We start from the raw sequence: 19602 nt of genomic DNA, 5'->3' as shown, positions 1-19602 counted from the left end.
CAAATATTATATAAACACGCGTAGAAAAATATAAAATGACGAAGCGTATGTATATTTTCCTACGATGGAAATTAATTTTTTCAAAATAGGGTTTTTAAAAAACAATCGTTTATTCATTTAACTTACTCAAGCATACATATATACATATGTACAATTACATTTGTTCCGAATCAGTTAGAACTTCTTGGTACTATCATGCTTATTTTTGAATATTTACATTAATCCGTGTTATCGGCTCTTTTTAAAATATGTAAAACGTTTAATTCTTTGTGTTATGCCTTTAACAGCGTGTGAGAACTTTTACCGGAAGATTCTGAGAAAAAAGAATCTATTGTCGTTGTGCGGAAGATCGTGATTGTTAAAAGACCTGAGTTGCGGTAACGAAACACTTCACATCATTAAGTCTGTTCTGTGGCAAACAACATTGAATAAGCACACGACCTTAATTAAACTTGAGATGATATAGCAGTTGCTGTGATCCGTATAGAAAGTGCTGTACAAACTTTTCTTTAATAAACACTATATGTAAGTATAATCGTTAATACTTTAAATGTCGCATCAAGTATTATTTTTAAATACATATAATAATTTTTAAAATTAGTTAACAAATTTTAATCATTCTATTGGATAGTTCGAAAAATTCGTAACAAATTTTTTAAGAAATTACCTATTAACTTATTGAATAATTTCGTGATTGTCTTATTAAAATATTCTTTTTCAGCGATAAATTCTTCGAAGCCGTTTTGCAGGCATCTAAGGCGTGTTATAATGTATTTTTGTCATTCGGAATGTTTTGTAAAGATTTAATTAAAACGAAGAATGGACGATTAAGTGTATAAGTGAAAAATGAAATCTCTTTTGTCTTTTGTGTTTTGAAAAATGAATCTCTGTTGATATATGTCAATAACATTTCACGAGTTATCTTAATGAATATATTAAATTATAGCCTAATGTCTTCGTTAGTAAACTTTAGTAAATATTTCATCTTCTTATCATATGGAAATATTTTATCGACTTCGTTTCTTCAGTGGAGAAATGTTATACGTAACATCGAACGTTGCTCAAAATTTGGAAAAATCACAACTACAATGCACGTTGTATATACCAATGGCAGCTCGTGATAAAAATGCTCTGTCTCGTGTACAGTGATATACATTGATTCAAGTTTAATAAAAACATTATTTTTAGTTACGAATAAGTGTATAGAGTATAGAGTCTTGAACAATTCAAGGAGAGTCTCGCTGCTCTTTCTGCATTTTATTCTTTCGGATGATTAACATTTCCACTGTCCATATTGTGACTGTTAGAGCCGTAACACAATTTATCACAATTATGCAAGGTGTAAAACTTCCAAAATTATCACGCATTATACCTGCAATAATTACAGACAATAACATAATTGCATAATTCCTGAAAATTATTAAATGTATCGCGTATTCCTTGTTTTGCATATATAACACGCTTAAAAAATATATTTCTTTAAGGAAAATAAAAAAAGGTTTGACTAAATATAATTCTTCAATGATAATTCTCGCTGTTACTAATTCCATGTGTAAAATTCCTAAAAACTATTTGCAAGAATTATTGAAACTCAATGGATTAACAATTATGTGTTAGATACCAGAATGGGCACTTTATAATACATGGAAGATCACATTAAACTAAATAGGAAATTTCAAGTAGTCTACTCAAAGTATGAATCTGATTTCTAGAATCATTCAGTTAAAACATGAACGTAATTGTGGTAAGAAATGTAATAATACTACTAATACTACACATAATAATAATACATATAAATATACAAATATACGTGATGTATTTTAGTTTTGTACATACCAAGCACAGGACCAGCACACAAAAGAATTACTCCATTTACAATCATTTGGATTCCCGATGCGTTAGGTAATTTATCTATTGGCACGTAACAAGGTATTACTAAGCTCATGTATATTGAACGTATCCCTTTAGCAGCTCCCAATCCAACAGCCACGATTATCAATGAAATAAATCCATTGACGAATAATAAACCTGTAATGAGATTAAACAGATTCATGTTACGAAGAGATATTCTATGCTAAAATAGTAAGTTTGAACATATGTTTTAAATCTTAAATAATTCATCGTAGCCAAAAATGTCCTTTCACGTGCCTCATAGGCAAACTAGCTCGTTTCTATTCAAACTTATCTTTCTTACTCTACTAGATCCGAAAAATTTGAAACATTACTATTAAGTCAAATTTTAAATTAAATAAAAAATTTGTCCATAAAAGTGTTCCAAAGTAATTCCAATAAAAGTAAAAGGTTCAGAGGAAAAAATTCAAGGTCGAAGCACTTGGATCATCAACGACCCAGTTTACCTATGTAGACTCAATCCTCCGCGAGCAAGCTGGGTCGTTTATACCTACGACCAAGCTTTTTATTGCTCTTGGTTTCCAAAAAATCTGGAAATATTCTGAAATATTTTTATCAAAGAATTCTTATCAACATCTCTATGTATATTTATGAAAAATTGGCGAATTAATACCTTTTTTTTGATGAGGCAAGTGCTTATGAAACATTATTTTATTTTTACTTGGTTAATTTAGAAATTAATGTTCTTTTATTAAATATGTGATAGGATGCTTACTTGATCGACTGATAATTAAGAGGCATAAGCTTCCTAGATACATTACTCTTGGTGGTTGCTGAAGCCACTCGCCGATGAAAGGAGCAAGAATTCTGAATACCAAATCTACACTGGCAATAACACTCATTATAGTCGCTATTTGATTGTTTGATATCTTCATATCCGACAGGAAAAATGGTGTTAATTGAGAGAAATTTACTTCAGCAAAAATAGCTATGGACATTCCCAACATTATATTTACATAGATCGGATCTCGCAATAAATCCAGATCAAAATACTCTGATATCGTCTTGAATATTCGTGTCATTGTCGATTCCTTTTCAGACCTAAAATTGTTTAAATTTGATATTAAATACAGCTAAGATATAATATTTTTATTTTTTTCCTCATTCTTTGAATTCAGTATATCACTGTTTGTTATCGTCCTTCAGTATTCGAGGGATTAAGATTTATTAAAGCTGTTTACAGCAATCGGTTTGAACAGTCATCCACGAGACTTCTTAAGATCCACAAAATGAAAAATTCGTACCAAATATTCTTTACGATTCTTTTGAAAAGAATGCGTATATCCTTGAAAAAATCAAGTATTTAAAACAAATATTTATTTTTCAAAGTACACTTCTTTGTATTTATTTCGAATCGACATTTATCATCACACTAAGAGTCATACATAGAGAAATACGTTGAGAAAAAATAGGAAAATATTTTTAACGAGTGATTCTACGTAATAAAATAAACCAAAAGGCAATAATCATCAAATTATAATTAATGTTCTCCTTTTTCAATTATATATATATTTAAAAATTTGACCAAAAACCACCATATAATCAACAATTTCGGTATCAAGCGTTAAAGAAGCAGTTTTACGCTAACATAATATCCGATATATGCTTAGTTTCAACAAGAAGACAGTAATATATTATTCGAGGTATCACAAATTTTCCGAGATTCACACTAGAATATGCACACGCACAGACATACATATATTTTATATTATTAATTTCAGTGAAACGTTTATATCCAAATAAATCTCATTCCCTTTAAATTTCACGTTAATCCGAACGTGTATACATACTTTCCATTGCTGTCAATATTTCCATTCGACACTGAGTTTGCATGATTTTTCGTTAATAATGTATCGTTTTCCATCGTACTTTGATAATTATTCGTTTCGAGTTCATCTATGCTACTGCATTTAATTAAAGGTTTCTCTTCGAAAATTTTTATACTGCTCCCGAGATTGATTGTTTCAATGCTTTTTACTAAAATAAGAACGTATGTATTTCCAATTATTTATTTGTTTATATCTTAATTAGTCTCGTTTAAAAAAAATTAATATACTTACACCGACGATTACAAGACTGAACTTTTCGACGCTCCTTTCCCGTTTGACCATTTTCGGCAATTACGTACATATCAACTTCCTTTTCTCCTAACGAAGCTGCGTTAACATTTCTTTTAATAATCATCATTCATATAATTAAGGTGCAGTAGCCTGGATATATCATAAATCTATCGCTTACCACTTAATGTTTCAGACATCTGTCGAGCATAGGGTATATCAAATCCATATATACTTCCAATTTCTGCATCGTGATCGATGCTTGAAACAGTCGTTTTTCTTTGTACATTAACTAAGTCTAATATTGAGCTTTTAAAACTTTCTTCGTCTTGGAAAATACTGCGCTTCCGTTCTAAAACAAATTTCATTTTAATCTAGAATTTTTCAAAATTTTGTTAATCTTGAAAATATTTATAAATGAAAAGCTAATCAACAGTCCATTATTGTTTTCAAAATTAATTTTGATAACAAAATTAATTTTGAAGTAATAAGAAAAGATGAATTTAAAATAATTATAATATAAATTAGAATATAAATTTTGGGTAATAATTGCAATTAAATAAATATCGAATAACAGTAAAAATTAAATAAAAAAAAATGTTTGTTTCTGCTCCTACTCCTTGAAGAAATGTTTACCTCTGATTGTATTTTCATTCTCATTCTTCGACGATTCACCGTTCACACTTTCCGATTTAGTAGCATTTTTCGTATGCCATTTGAGTGGATGCAGTAACAAGCTACCTACTAATGAGTGCAATGTGAACGCTCCATATAACAATATCGTACCCTAGTAATATAAAATTGAAAAATGTAAAAATTCTAAATATAGGATTAATTAAACGTTTCTATTTGAAATTATTTTTATTTAGTTTAAGAAATATTATCTAATATGTATAGTAGAATTAAAATATAATTTCCTTTATACAAATTTCTTAATATACAATGTGTTTAAAAATACCTGAGATCCATAATATGAAATTAATAAAGTGGTCACTTGAGGTACAATTATAGGGCCAACTCCAATAAGTGTCATTGCTAAGGATATTGCACGTCCCCTTTTTGTTGTGAAGTAAGAGTTTAACGCATACGAAAAAGCAGATAATGTCATCGACGTACCCAATGCTGTGTAGAAGAAATACTGTTTAGGATTAAAACATAAATAACGTTTATGTTTAAATATAATATTTTCCATTTGACATGGACATAAATAGTTAATGCTTGCTTATGTAGATAGCAAGAGTGTCATAAGACAAAGAGTTGACATATTCATATGATTATGTAATGATTGATACTGATACTTTCTTGGTAAACGATGGAACAAACTATTGTTAATTAATTTAAAAATAGAAAGCGAGGCCTTCCTCTTTGCAGAAAGCCAGCAACCGTATTCTGTTTATTACACGAAGAAAGCCCAATACATTACATTAAACGAAGCAATAGAAAAGAATTTTATAGCTAGTTTTTTAAAAATTAGTCTTTACATTATTTTCTAAAAGTAACGAAGATATTTAAATGCACAAGATAGAGAAAACACCTTGTATATATGGTAATCTTCTTATTATTTATTTATATTATTTAGATATTCAAACAATTGCCTTTTATAATAGTATACAATGGAAATTTTACTTACATGCGAATATACCATAGAAGATAATTAAACAGGTAAAAGATTTGACGAATGCTGTTATAATTACTCCACTGCTGAATATTATACTACCGATCATAGCCATTTTCCTATATCCGAAAAGTCGTAGAAGCGGACCGTTTATCAATCCAAGGAGCATGCCGAAAGCTAAATTTGTATTAATAATGATTGTTCCCTCCGTCGCAGTGAATCCAAAACGAGGGAAAATATCTTTAAATATTAATCCAAAACCTTGCATAATCGATACGGTACATATCTATATATAAGAACAATTCAATACTATTAATAGTCGGAAAAAAATTCATTAATATACATAAAAGTAAATTTTCAAGTATAAACTTAGTTAAATGATAAAGCCTTTATTTCGATTGATAAAAAGATAGAAATTACTCTAATATAAAAATTATTGTTATTTTACAGACAATAGAATGCAGAAGCCACTTGAAAAAAATCATAAATCCTTTCCTATGATAAAGCAACGATATGAAATTATCGTGCTACGGGTGAGGAGATATTTCAATTCTAAGTAATACCGATAGTATATCGATGGAAATTTATTTTAATTAAGAAAATGACATGGAAATTTTTTATTAGAAAAAGCTGATACTTAGGCTCAATAACGACATCCTGACGATCATTTTGTTAGCTGTACTATTTGAACGATGTATTAAAATATAAATTTGCTATAAATATAAAGTTGCTATAAATTTATTATTACGTTCAACGTACCCCGTTCAATGAATATGCCAGGACAATCATCCAACCCCAGCTTCCATCTGGAGGTAATTTAGCAGTGTCTGATGCGCTCATTTTGTTCTTTTTCTTTTTTCTTTATTCTTGTTCAAATTGTATCACACCATAATAAAATATTATTTGCAGTAGCTTCTTTATTTATATCATCTTTGTCCACAGAACATTAACAATAGAAAATATATTAACTTTTAAATAATCTTCTTTACAATTGTTCGATTAACATCTTACGTATATTTAAAAGTTATATTACCTAATGTTGCGTTTCATATGGTTATATCATTTACATTTAAACGAGATTAACTTCTAATAACACTGATAGTAATAACAATTTAAAAAATTAACACAGCAGATTAATTGCTAATAACAAATAACAGTATCATAGCGTAAAAGGTTTTACATATTTTTTAGTGAACACATCTTGCCATTCTTTTCAACATAAAAAACATGAGTCACACTCACACAATTTCATAATAATGTACTTAAACGAAATTAAGACAATTTTACAGCATAATAGAGTAATTATAATAAACGACGTTGATATCAGTCTTACATTGCTAACATAGCAGGTACTGAGAGAAGTTTTCGCACAAAGTGAATTCTACTTTGTAAACGATAAAGTCAAGTACGTACCGCTGATTAATCTAATCTTTATCTTTATAATGCTTTGTCATTGCATATCGCGTAAACTGAAAATATTTCGTTATTAATGTAAAATCATATAGTATCGTGTTGTCCTAATTTTTATATTTACGTCATTTAGCACTTCAAGTCTATATAAATATCATCAGCCTATGACAATGAATTAAAATTGCTCGTAATAATACGAAAGGTTAGATAATCAGTAGTATTCATATTTTCTTCTTATCTCAGAAAAGCTCGTATCTAAAATTCAATGCTAACATTTACATAATTTAAATACATTGTTAATTATTTGTTATCTATCAATATATATGTATATGATCATACACCATTTTTTGTTACAAATAAATACAAGATACGTGCTTGTTTATTTGTCGTGGTAAAGATTCCATATCATAGAAAAACATTGTTAAATGTCGAGAAAATTCAGTTCCAGTGATCTAAACGAGACTGAACTAACAAACTGATTATTTTCTGCTAATTCATAAGTTTGTTTTAAATAATGAAAATTTCCATATTCAAAAAAAAAAAAAAAAAAAGGGAAACCAGACGTTCTATTCATTCTACGTTAACGAAAAAGAAGAAGAACAGTACTCGGTGTTAGAGTGGCATGAATCGTCAGCGTGTTAAATGTTTAATTTATTTTTCTTCTTCTGCTCCCGTTGACTTTCGTTTCGTAAGGTAGATTTCTAACCACCACGAAATTACAGTCAAGTACGTAAAAATGTTCAAAAAATGAAGCATAATTGTGTAATTTGAAGTTACGTCTCTAATCCAACCAACTATTGGTCCTAAGGTCAATGAAACAATACCACAACTTAAAAGTTGTATACCAATCGCAGCCGGAAGCTTCGACAGAGGAATATGACTAGGGAGTACAAGGGCCATAAAGACTGTTTTGAAAGCATCTCCAGCACCAATTAGAATCGCAACTGCCACAATAACTCCGAAATTTTGAACGTGTGCTAAAACTGAAAGAAGTTGACAGACATATACAAATTATATGTTCTTTATATGATGCTTCTTACGATCTATATCTATGAAATTAAATATATCATTTACATATACGTATAATAGTATATATATTATAGAAATGAACTAAAGAACATCATAGAAATACGATAAATATTGTCATTCTATTTTTATAGTTTGATCCGATAAAAATGAGAAATTTAATTGGTTCCTCGTAAGTACATATTACGCAGTTCCGATGGGAATTATGTAAGTAAGCAGAAAGATAGTCCGTAATGTCTTAGTATTATACAAAACGGTAAATGATATCATATATAAGAATTCACATATTAACGAGATAGTACTAATTACGTATAAAATATTATTAATTAAAATAATCGAAAGATGAGAGACGTCGTCTTATATACCATATTGATAAACTGAAGATCAAAGTGAATAGACATTCTTAATTTTATCATTTCCATGTAATTAGTTCTATTATATACTAAAAGAAATTACTAAATTTCAAGCAAATGTATTGATTCCTTACCAATACGACCTGCCGCCGTCGCACAAACACCGACTAGGAAGAATGTCCTATTTTGCCACCCGACAAGCTTGGCAATTGTAGGAATTGACAATCTAGCGATCACATCGAAACTAGCAAGAATTGACATTACAGTCGCAATCTCAATTTTTGATAATCCACGTTCGCTCAATATGAACGGTATTAAGAGCGAAAAATTGATCTCTGCGAAATTGGCGAAGGTAATACCCAACATTATATTCACGTAAACAAAATCGCGAAGAAGATGCAGGCCGAAAAAGATTATCAATGCTTCCAAGAACGTTTTCTTCTTTGTCGTTTCCTCGACACATTCCTAAAATTAATATATTTTTCTATATTTACTAGTTTTCTATTTTTCTATTTTTAAATTTTCTTATCTCTTCATTTGTTTTCTTTTTCTTTGCTTTTCTTTTACACTTTTAAAACTTTAATCAAACTTACCTCTTTTGAGAATTGATTATTTTCAAATTCTTCGAGCATTATTGAATTTTCTTCCGATTTATGCCGACAATTTGGATCTTTGCAATCTTCAAGATGCGCACCATGTTCGCAAGATTCGCTAGCGATAACCAATGGAGCTAAATGACTTCTTCGACTTTTTTCTGTCTCACTGTTTGATCTGTAAATAGTTCTAACGTAATAGTATATTTCATGTACGTATGTATATATGTATACTTACGCTTATATTTGTATTAACTAAGTGTTACATAATATTAATTACAAAATAAGTAATTTAGATTTAGCAATAGCAAAAAGCTGATTTATTTACTATCGAAGATTAAAGTATTGGAAGATCAAAATATTTAATATCGATGTCAGATTTGGCAGCGAAATATCCATATTCTATATATTTACCTATTAAGATTTTTAACCGACCATCTTTTATTAAGGCTGGATTGTTTACATAAATTTAATGATGGTGTTGAGCTTGAAGTCCGTGACAAGCTTTCCTTTTTCGATGATTTACACGTCAGCGACGTAGTTGAAGTATTTCTTCTAGAGAACCTGTGTATATTTCGTTTCTTATCTTTTAAATTGCTACACATAAAGAAAACTTTTAGATCTTAAATTTATTGCACGTAAAACGACGTGCATGCAAAGCATGTTATTTAAGAAATATTACTTAGTAGAGTAGCTAGTTTACTACCTGCGCATAGTACGTTTTACTTAATAACTGAAATATAAATTTATGAAGCTCGAACTGTAACATTCCGCTTCAAAAGAAACGATTATTTATAAAGAATCTTGTTTCTCTTGTTTCTTATCACTTTCTATAGTGTACACTTCTAGTGACAAAACGAATCACTATGAGTCTCAGTTTTTATTGTTATTCCATACATTTTCACACCTACCATCCATCATTAGCTCGGGACATCATTGGTATTCCAGGATTCATTACGTCTATACCGCAAGCACCATATTCTTTATCGTCGTAATACAAATATTGGCTTCCAAACTTTTCTTTCACAAGATTCAAAATACTATAATTACTTTGCGTATTCTTGGCAACATTTTCCAACGATCTACCTTGGGAAGTAACACTCGTTGTTATCTAGAAAAAATATAACTACTTTTTAATACAAGTTTTAAACGTTGATAAGAATCATTTCTTAACATTATAATTGTTTCTTATATTGTTTATATATGTTATTAAATGATTCTCATGATACTTATTTTTACGCTATACATTATCAGTCATTGGCGATTCTTCGGCATTCGCGTTTTTGATATTCGGAGATTTTTCTATATTTTGTCTCTTTTTTACATGCCAAGAAACAGGTTGCAACAGAAGAGCACAAACTATGGCGTTAAATATAAAACCGCCAAAAATAAGTATAGTGCCTTCCATACCATATATTGGCATCAGCAATGTAATTATCTGGAAATTAATATAATTATTACTATATTGTATCAACTATAACTTAGCTCTTGTATTAAGAAAGAGCTAAGTAATATAATATAACAGGATAGTAATATAAAACTAGACAGTAATATAATATAATTAGGACTAAGAGTGCAGCAACCTCTTTGTAACTGGCTATGGGCCTACTGTACAAATAAATTATTATATTATTGTGTTATTATTATAACTTAACTTTCGGAGCTAAAAGAGGTAAGCAACGTTTAATATAAATTCATCTTTTCTGTGGAAAAAATCCGCTAGAATTAAGACAGTATGTACAGCTGCCCATATTTTCTATTTAAAGGTAATTTCATGATAAACTTTTTTATTTCGTTAATACAACATAGCGCTATTTAAATATTTGTTATATCATTGTACTTGTATATCGAAATTTTTTAAAACTATATTTTTCCTCATAGATTACTTTTATAGATTTATAGATCATACTTGCAGGTATGATATCTCAAGTTCTTAAAATGGTTTTTTAAATTTTAATGCAACTATAAGAAAACGTCGCAATGTTTAATCTCGGTATCTTGTTAACCAAGAACACAAAGCTCCGTACATTTATGGCTTATGACTAACAAGTAACAATCGTGTGTGTAAAGTTAGTCCTTGAACAACGTAAACGTTGCTCTATATCGTTTTGTCGACTAACCGTGTATTTTGTAAGGAAATATTCAATTTCGTCATACTTCAGAAAAAAATGGTCTATTCCACTGTATTAATCTAATTGTCTAGAATCAATAATTTGGGAATTATTTTATGTGGCACTAATTTTTTATGAAATTAAAAAGTTGTTACACAACTGAAAATTGCACGGAAATATTTAAGCATAATCTACCTGACTTTTCTTTATTTATTGTACATTCAAAAATTATTATTTTCCTTCGTATAAATTATACTTACTTACATGCGGCATTACTATTGGTCCTATGCCAGCAAAGGTATAGCTAAGGCTCATAGCGGTTCTTATTTGCTTTTTGAAGTAAGCATTTAAAGCTATAATATTTGATGACATCGTTATACCAAATCCAGTACCTGAAATCAGCAACTCAAACGTTAATCATCTGTATTTTAATACTTCTTTTTTTAAATAAACTTATAAATAGAATATCATTGAAATTTGCGCGATGAATATTTTATCATGTCGTTCTTTATATTTCGCTGTTAACATTACCCAAATTTATCTATCTTGTATTATCACATTTAACCTACCGTATAAAATAGAAAAGAAAATTAAAGCTCCGGTAAAAGTTCTTGTCATCGACAATGCTGTGATCGATATAGCGCAAATTAGAGAGCCTACGAAAGTTACTTGCCTATAACTGTATTTTCTAAACAGGGGACCATTAGCTAAACCTACAATGTAAAACATCTTTATTAAAGAATTTTAGATAAATTCATTAATTTATCGCTGTTTATAATCATGGGGATATGGTACAAGAATAACAGATAGTAATAATAACATCAAATGACCTTTGTCAAATGATCGGTTTCAAAATTTAATTTAAAATTGTACATTTGTTGCTATTTCTTTTGTTCATCTAACTTTATGTACATTCTTGTGTTACTTGATTAATCAATTTCCTAATTTTTGTTAATATAAGAATTTCCATAAAATTGTATTATTAAACTTGTATTATCTGATTAATTAATTTCCTAACTTTTGTCAATATAAGAATTCCCATAAAGTTAAATAAATAAACGAAATAACAACGAATGTACAATTTTAAATTAAATTTTGAAACCGGTCATTTAACCAGGCGTGTCAATGTTAAGAAATATTATAATAAAATATAAATATCATATAACGTAAACAGCGTGCTAACGTAAATAAATTACGGTCTACGTAACTTATAGATAGATTAATGTTTCTTTTCGCTACTTGGAAAACACGTTTAAATTATCGCAACTACTTAAGCTTTTCCATTTTAAATTCTTCTCAAGATCTATGACTATAACTGTTCGTCAGCAAGTACAATCGTTGCATTTAATTAAGTTCGATGAATTTGTGGGATATACGTTCGTAATATTACATAACTACCATTGGCAGCATGAAATGATAGGTAGTGACTGCACCTAGCGATATGTTATAAGATAATGGAATAGCACAAAATTCCGATTCGGTGTTAAGATAAAATCATGCTTGTTTTTATCAATACAACTGTTACGCACAGTAACGCACTGTTTCGTAAGCTGATAGAGTTTTATATCGTCATGTTTAGCGAAAAGATAATTAACGATGAAACGTAGTTAAAAAGTGAAGCACGTAAGCGAAAAATCAGTACGGAAGACGAATAATTGGAAAACAACTTACCAGTGCATGAATTTACTGCAAAATTTATATTTATTATAGTCGTTGTTTGTGACGAATTGATTCCCAGTTCTGCAAATCTGTCTCTAAATATTAATCCGAAAGATTGCAATATTGTTAATACACAAAGCTGTAAAAATTCCATTCATAGTTGATTATATTTTTAGTAAGCATAGATTCCCAATCTAAAATATTTCTTTATGCGAGAATGAAAATTTAACGATGATTTCACATTATTAATAAGATAAGCTCTAAATTACAGAATATAATAAAAATGACAAATTTCGTAATTAAATCAAACATTACATATTTCTGATTTACATTTAATATAAATCATTATAATATAAACAATAAGCTTTACGTAGGAAGAAATCTTTTAGATTATGTACATCTTTGTTACATTAGATCATAAATCACATAAAATTTGTAACATTAATTCAAAGTTTTATCATAAAAATATTATTATATTATAAGATACTAAGAATTGAGAATAAACATAACTTACATTAGAAAATCCAACTGCTACTACTACAACCCAACCCCAGCCACCGTCAGGTGGATCAAAATTTTCATCGGAATTATGTACATTTTCTGTTTCTTTCTCTGGCGTATTTTCATTTTCACTAAATAACACTTCGTTTTTTTTAGTAGACATGATTACACGACTGAATTCCACAAGATTTGTACGCAAATTTGTGCATCTATTAGTTTTGTCTACATTAATCTCTTAAAAATAATAAACTAATACCTGAAAATATTAAGAAACATTATACGTTCTGCTCTATTAAAGTTGCGATACAATTATTATTAAACGTATAAGACATTTTAAATTAACAACAGTAATTACCAAACCCTGAGTTATTAAATATTTATTGATTAAAACAAGTATGTTTCGTACACATTTATAGATCAAAAGTTCTTTTGCTCTATTTTAATAAACGCAGTAATTTTTTTTTCTTTTTACTTATGCGATATATGTATACAATGCTATGCTCCAATTTAATGTTTCGAATTATACAGTTGGGACACGTTTATATCATACGTTTATAATATCTTGAAATTTCATTACAATGAATGAATTGAAGGAAATGAATAATCTTTGGATTATTAAATATATTATACATTATTATAAAGTTCCTAAATAATATCGAACGACCATAACAATACAAAAACATTTTCTTTCCACTATTAAACTTCCACTTAGTAAATTTTTACCTTTAGAACTCAACACTATATTAGCACATTCAACGACTCAACTCAAATCAACTTATCTAGATTATAGTATATTTGGCTATGTTAAAACGAAATTCTTAATACATGTAAAAAATTCATAGAAACTTGAAAAACAATGATAATTCTCGATGGACGGTTTGCGCATTCGAAGCATGAAAAATTAAAGTAACGTATCCACAATTGCGATTCAAGATGTGTATTACATCTCGAAAACACATTGACTCATGCTTGATGACGACTGAGATTAACATTTGGCAACATTTCTTAGCTTCGGATTGTGCATCTTGGACATTATGTTATTCAATGGCTGCGTCAGAGCTAAATATTATCTGTTTCACATATATGATTAGCTATGATTAGCCCACCAAGCATAAATTTATTGTTTGCAAAAGAATCTCATGTTGTACTAGAGATTCGTTTGAACAAAAAGAGCGATAACAGTGTTGCATTGCAATGCAACGATGCTTATCAATTTATCCTTGAGCTTTATGTACTGATTCTACCCTGGAAGCTATTGTTTTTCATATTTCATTTAAAATATGTATATTATTTTAAAGATTTAGATGCATTACAATTGTATGCGGAGTGCTTTAAAAAACGTTACTAAAGATTCTGTAATGTTTAATAGTACATATTCGCTATACTGAATATACATGAAACTGTATAAGTACAAAACGTTCAGCTTGTGCTGTAAAATTATCGTGTCATATAAAATAATGATCAACTATATGCCGATAGTGCAACAATGTTTAAATAGATAGTACTTAAGCATTTACACGTATAATATGTATGTCCGCACGTATGAACGTACATATGTATACATGTATATATATACGAGGTCTTCCACGTAACAAATTGTCAAAAAGTCAAGCTATAAATCCGAAACTGTAGAAGATAGAAAAATATTTTATTAAGCGAAATTAAACGGTTTCAAATAACACACTATCGGGATCTTAAGTCACACATTTTTCATGTCTATTTTTAAGTCTATTTTTTCAAGTAGATTTATAAATCTTTTGTTGAAAATGACAACGTGAGTTCGTGCTCGCCCTCCACATGCGGATGCGCTAGTTACAAAAAACAGTAACTAGAAGATTGTTCTAGATGCGATCGATAGACTCGATCGATAGTTCTTAAGATGCTCCTTTGTTTTTTCCCCTAGTCTATGTAAGCACGTGCAATAAAGGTTTTTTCGGCTCAGAACGGTGTGATAGATTTATCCGTACAATATAGTAATAACTACTGTAATCCTACCTCTGAATATAGAAATAGCAACATCTTTTTTATAGATCAATCTGTATTTGTACCTGAAATAACATAGTTTAAAAGGTTTCATCAAACTGAGTGTATGAAAGGCAAAGCAAACAGAAATATGGAAATGTTGCGTTGTCATTTTCCATGTAATAAATTTTACAAGATTAAGGTTAAGATTAAAACATGTTTGAAATTAATCAGTTCTCGATATAAGTGCTTTAATAGCTTTTTATAGATAATATAAAGATCGATCGATGTATACAAAAATTTATAATTCCATTTAAAGATATACAGGTGATTTTTAAATATTCAAAATACCGCTACTTTCAGAGTGAACACCTACGGCTAGATTAATCAAAATTTTACCTGATGAAATTCTTTTCTATTTACAAGATTACAGTATATCCGGCTGCGCGGAGCACTGTGTACAGAACAGTGATGATAGGTATAGGATATCAATCCTATACCTATAATAATCCTATACCAATAATAACGGCAGAGTTTTGTTTTTGAGTTTTTTGTTTTGAGGTTTATTTTGTTTATTAAATATCCTACACCTATCAATCCTATACCTATAAGATCTATTTAATAAACAAAATAAACCTCAAAACAAAAAACTCAAAAACAAAACTCTGCCGTTATTATTGTTGTCATATCACACAAACTATCTCGAGTAACACCTAAAGTACGTCATGTCATAATTAGATCTATATGTCAATAACAACATCGATCAAATACATAATTACTTTCAAAATTTAACGTACATCTGTGTTGATGGTGAAGATTAGCGGAGTTATAGAGCTCACATTAAATAAATTTATTTTTGTTTCATCAGAAAATATAACAGTTTAATACAATTTTTTATCATGATTTAACAGATTTTAACGAACTCTAAACATTTTTCTCTTTGATTTCTTTTCCCAAGATTTCTTTCTGGCAATTCCTGGCCATCCTACTATCATATCCTTTTTTACGTAAGGTTCTTCAAACTTTGCGCTCGTTCCCTCAAACATACCTTTTCTAATTCCTATTTATCTAATTCCTATTTGTCTAGTTCATATTTATCTAATTTTTATTTCTTTAATTTAATTCTTTTATAAATTTAGTTCTTTCCGTGTTAATTCCTGGATTTATTTTTATCTGCCTGCAAGTAAATCTACTATTGATATTCGATAATAATTTTTTTTTTTTAATTTTACGTACAATTTTTTGAATAACTTAAACACACACACAAATATGTTTATATTTATGTTATGTATGATTGATATATGTTTATATATATTTTATAAAATCCGTGATTTACTGTTGGACATAAGTTTTATATCTTCGCACATAATTGTATCCATCTGAACTAAACATGTTAATTTACTTTTACTTGAATACATAGCTATATCTCAAATATCTTTATTGATATTTAGTTCTTTTTTACATCTTATTTTTATTATCTTTTGCGAAATTTAATCTCTTTCTCTGATTTGTTTTATTAATAGTCTAGATTTTCCTTGCAACACAGTTTATGGTACAATACAGTAGGACTGCCTATAACGGGAGATACACGTTCCGTGTTATACAGATTTCGCGTTATATGAATCCAAGAGCACAAAGAAGACTATAACTAAATAAATATGTGGTCTTTTTTTAGTATGACAAAATAATATGCGTTCCGCGATAATAACTTTTACATAATGCACGCTGTAAACAATCCCTCCTTGTCGCACAAGAGTTAATGCAAAACTAAGTTTCAAGTAAATTCAAACGTACGCATATTTTCATATCAGAAATGAGTCATTTCCAGCAACTTCTTCATCGTGTCATACGCATGGCGCAATTTTTAGTCGTCGTTATGGGAGTACCGCGTTACAGTGTCCGACTGTACAGTACAGTATATCTATAAATTTAGGAATTGATGTAACTGGTATTCTTTATTTCACGAATGTACATCAACGTCACCAACATATAAGTTGTAAATATATTATGTATTGATATATAATATAATATTCTATATACTATAACTATATACATATATAAAATACAGGAATATGTAAAATAATAATGCTAGTAAGTATTAATATATTTGCAAATTTATTTGTTACATGATAAGTGAAACATAAAATTGTAAACAAATTACTTGATAATAGAATACTTACAATATATTTATACAAAAATAATTAAATGTAATAATTGTATATTTACATGATATTTATCATAAATTAATAAGTGGTTTACGTTTAAGTTCATTTATCAAGTTTAATAATTCTGTACGTTTTGTATTTACTACTTTTATAACCTCGTTAAAATCACATCCATCTAATATTTCAGTTTTCAAAAGATGATTTATAATAATATCTGTTAAACATAACACATAAATTCCACAATCATAACTATTTTTTTGCTGTGGACTATCTACCTCAACAAATCTCCTGTTAGTTTCATTCTTTTCAAGTACGCAATTCATTACATTCTCTGCAAATTTTGAGGCAATACTACCGTTATATCCTTTTGCCGAATCAAAATGATAACATGTTTTATCTCCGCTACAAAATATTAATAAACTCCAATGTGTTCCTCCAGCTGTATCTTTTTTATCACAGTTATTCAAAGGGAAAAAGATACATTTGCATTCTGATATACTAAAAGGGTCCAAAAATATAATATATTGATTTGGATCTGTCATTTTTAACAATTGCGTTAATTCAGGACTGATGAAGTAAAAGTCTTTTCTCTCAGTCTTGTTAAATGTTTCATCCAGATATTCAAAATAAAATCCTATTATAACATCATTCAACCAATGTGATCCTTGAAGCAATACAATATCACTTGTTCTCAGTAAGCAATCGTAGTAGCTCAAAACAACTTCATCTGATGAGTTTGTTGCCATGTTGTCAAGCAATCAAAAACAATGCAGATAAAAATCTGTGGAAAGTTAAATTTGAATTATACTTCAAACTATACGATACAGCATATTCATGTGAAATAAATAGAACCAAACCATTTACGCCAATGTATCATGATACAATAAATTAAATATTTAACAAGTTGACGAAATTTAATGTGTATTAACATTTTTAAATCAGAATTCGATTCGATTGTTTTTAAGTAAATATAATATATAAATAACTTTTCTGTTTTATGTTAGTACCATCTACTGCATATTATATATATTACCATAGAAATTTAAAGATCTTTTTTAACAACTTTCTTCATCACTTTCGACATAACGAAAACCAAACCACGTTTGTTTCTTCTCTATGTACTAAATGTAAATTCGAATCCTCTTGTATCTTATAACGTATGTCATGTATAAATTAAAACATAAAATAGAGAAGAAACTTATATAAAATAATAAACACTATTTTCTTATGACAACAATCTCACAGATGGCGCACATTCATTCAACATACTCTAGTTTAGAGATAGAGGATTTGTTTTTATTTATCTCACGATATACAATTTTTCGTGTTTCGATTACATTGGCAACAATAATAAATATTCAACCTGATAATATCAAGTGCCTCATTCTGTAAAATATTTTCTTTTTGACTTTCCCGCATTTTATGACGAACCTTGCAGTTCTGCCACGGTGTAGCGCATTAAGCGCCGCCATTTGTAAGTCAATGCTTGTGTTTCACATTTCACATCAATACGCCATTCTCGAATATAAATTATTGGAGTCTGACAATTTGAATATAAAACTGTAATATGTCAATTAATAAAATCATATAGATTGAAATACTGAAATAATAAATATCACAAAAATTCATTGATAAATTTTTTATTACGGCGTATTTCAACAGTAATAAAAAAAAAAAAAAATAAATTGAAAGTACGAAATTATTTCCAAAATTATTTTTCAGAAGTTAGTATTTTATAGTAATTTCTTATTCATTTCCTTAATTGCAGCAAATACGTCATGAATCTTTTACATTAGCTTCTGATGCGTATTAATTCGTGTAAGATTCTACAGTTCTCCACAAGCAAAAGTCTATGGACGTGATATCTGGAGATTTCGGAGGCTAAGGAATTGGAATTGTTTATAGAATATACTAATAAATTTTGCAGAGAAAGATTGGAACATTCTATATATACCTTATAGATCTTTAAATATTAAGTTAAATTTTGTCAAATATTAAAAATATTTCTTTAACGTACTGATATATGATAACTAAATCGATATCATAGAATAGTTAATTCTATTTACAAATTATAAATTATGAAATAGAAATAAATTTGATTTCAATTAACCCTTCTTTGGCTGAGTCATATATCAGTATCTATAAATAATATTTCTTGTCGAATGCCACCACTTCTAAATTTATATAAAAATCCATTTGCTCTAGCATCGAATTCAGGGCAATTTAACATCTCTGTGAC

General features: G+C 28.7%; 3 protein-coding genes across 5 annotated transcripts; all 3 read right to left on the bottom strand.

Moving 5' to 3' along the window:
- Window positions 1-86: 86 nt before the first annotated feature.
- Window positions 87-7480, bottom strand: LOC126918293 (uncharacterized). Its single transcript, XM_050726004.1, has 11 exons — window positions 6617-7480; window positions 6343-6513; window positions 5599-5869; window positions 4927-5090; window positions 4605-4755; window positions 4150-4320; window positions 3972-4067; window positions 3702-3888; window positions 2627-2952; window positions 1837-2028; window positions 87-1372 (listed from the first exon to the last, which is right to left on the bottom strand). The coding sequence occupies exons 2-11, from the start codon at window positions 6421-6423 to the stop codon at window positions 1227-1229; spliced, it is 1785 nt and encodes a 594-aa protein (XP_050581961.1). The 5' UTR covers window positions 6424-6513; window positions 6617-7480; the 3' UTR covers window positions 87-1226.
- LOC126918291 (uncharacterized) lies at window positions 6481-15795 on the bottom strand. Of its 2 annotated transcripts, XM_050726002.1 has the most exons (11): window positions 15598-15795; window positions 13250-13492; window positions 12748-12874; window positions 11646-11789; window positions 11341-11468; window positions 10212-10403; window positions 9877-10076; window positions 9380-9529; window positions 8966-9143; window positions 8507-8837; window positions 6481-7976 (listed from the first exon to the last, which is right to left on the bottom strand). In XM_050726002.1, the coding sequence occupies exons 2-11, from the start codon at window positions 13397-13399 to the stop codon at window positions 7645-7647; spliced, it is 1932 nt and encodes a 643-aa protein (XP_050581959.1). In that variant the 5' UTR covers window positions 13400-13492; window positions 15598-15795; the 3' UTR covers window positions 6481-7644. The 2 variants fall into 2 exon arrangements, with proteins under 2 accessions (XP_050581959.1, XP_050581960.1); XM_050726003.1 differs by lacking the exon at window positions 15598-15795 and having other exon boundaries at window positions 12748-12830; window positions 13250-13377.
- A 1499-nt stretch (window positions 15796-17294) lies between these two features.
- Window positions 17295-18552, bottom strand: LOC126919051 (sentrin-specific protease 8-like). 2 transcript variants are annotated; one of them, XM_050727740.1, is made up of 2 exons: window positions 18397-18552; window positions 17295-18144 (listed from the first exon to the last, which is right to left on the bottom strand). In XM_050727740.1, exon 2 carries the CDS (start codon window positions 18107-18109, stop codon window positions 17435-17437), a length of 675 nt encoding a protein of 224 aa, XP_050583697.1. In that variant the 5' UTR covers window positions 18110-18144; window positions 18397-18552; the 3' UTR covers window positions 17295-17434. The 2 variants fall into 2 exon arrangements, with proteins under 2 accessions (XP_050583697.1, XP_050583698.1); XM_050727741.1 differs by lacking the exon at window positions 18397-18552 and adding an exon at window positions 18221-18388.
- Window positions 18553-19602: the final 1050 nt, after the last annotated feature.

This window comes from Bombus affinis, chromosome 7, assembly GCF_024516045.1.
Source record: "Bombus affinis isolate iyBomAffi1 chromosome 7, iyBomAffi1.2, whole genome shotgun sequence".
NCBI lineage: Eukaryota > Metazoa > Arthropoda > Insecta > Hymenoptera > Apidae > Bombus > Bombus affinis.
The sequence above is the reverse complement of the archived record's forward strand: the minus strand, read 5'-3'. Positions and strand labels throughout refer to the sequence as shown.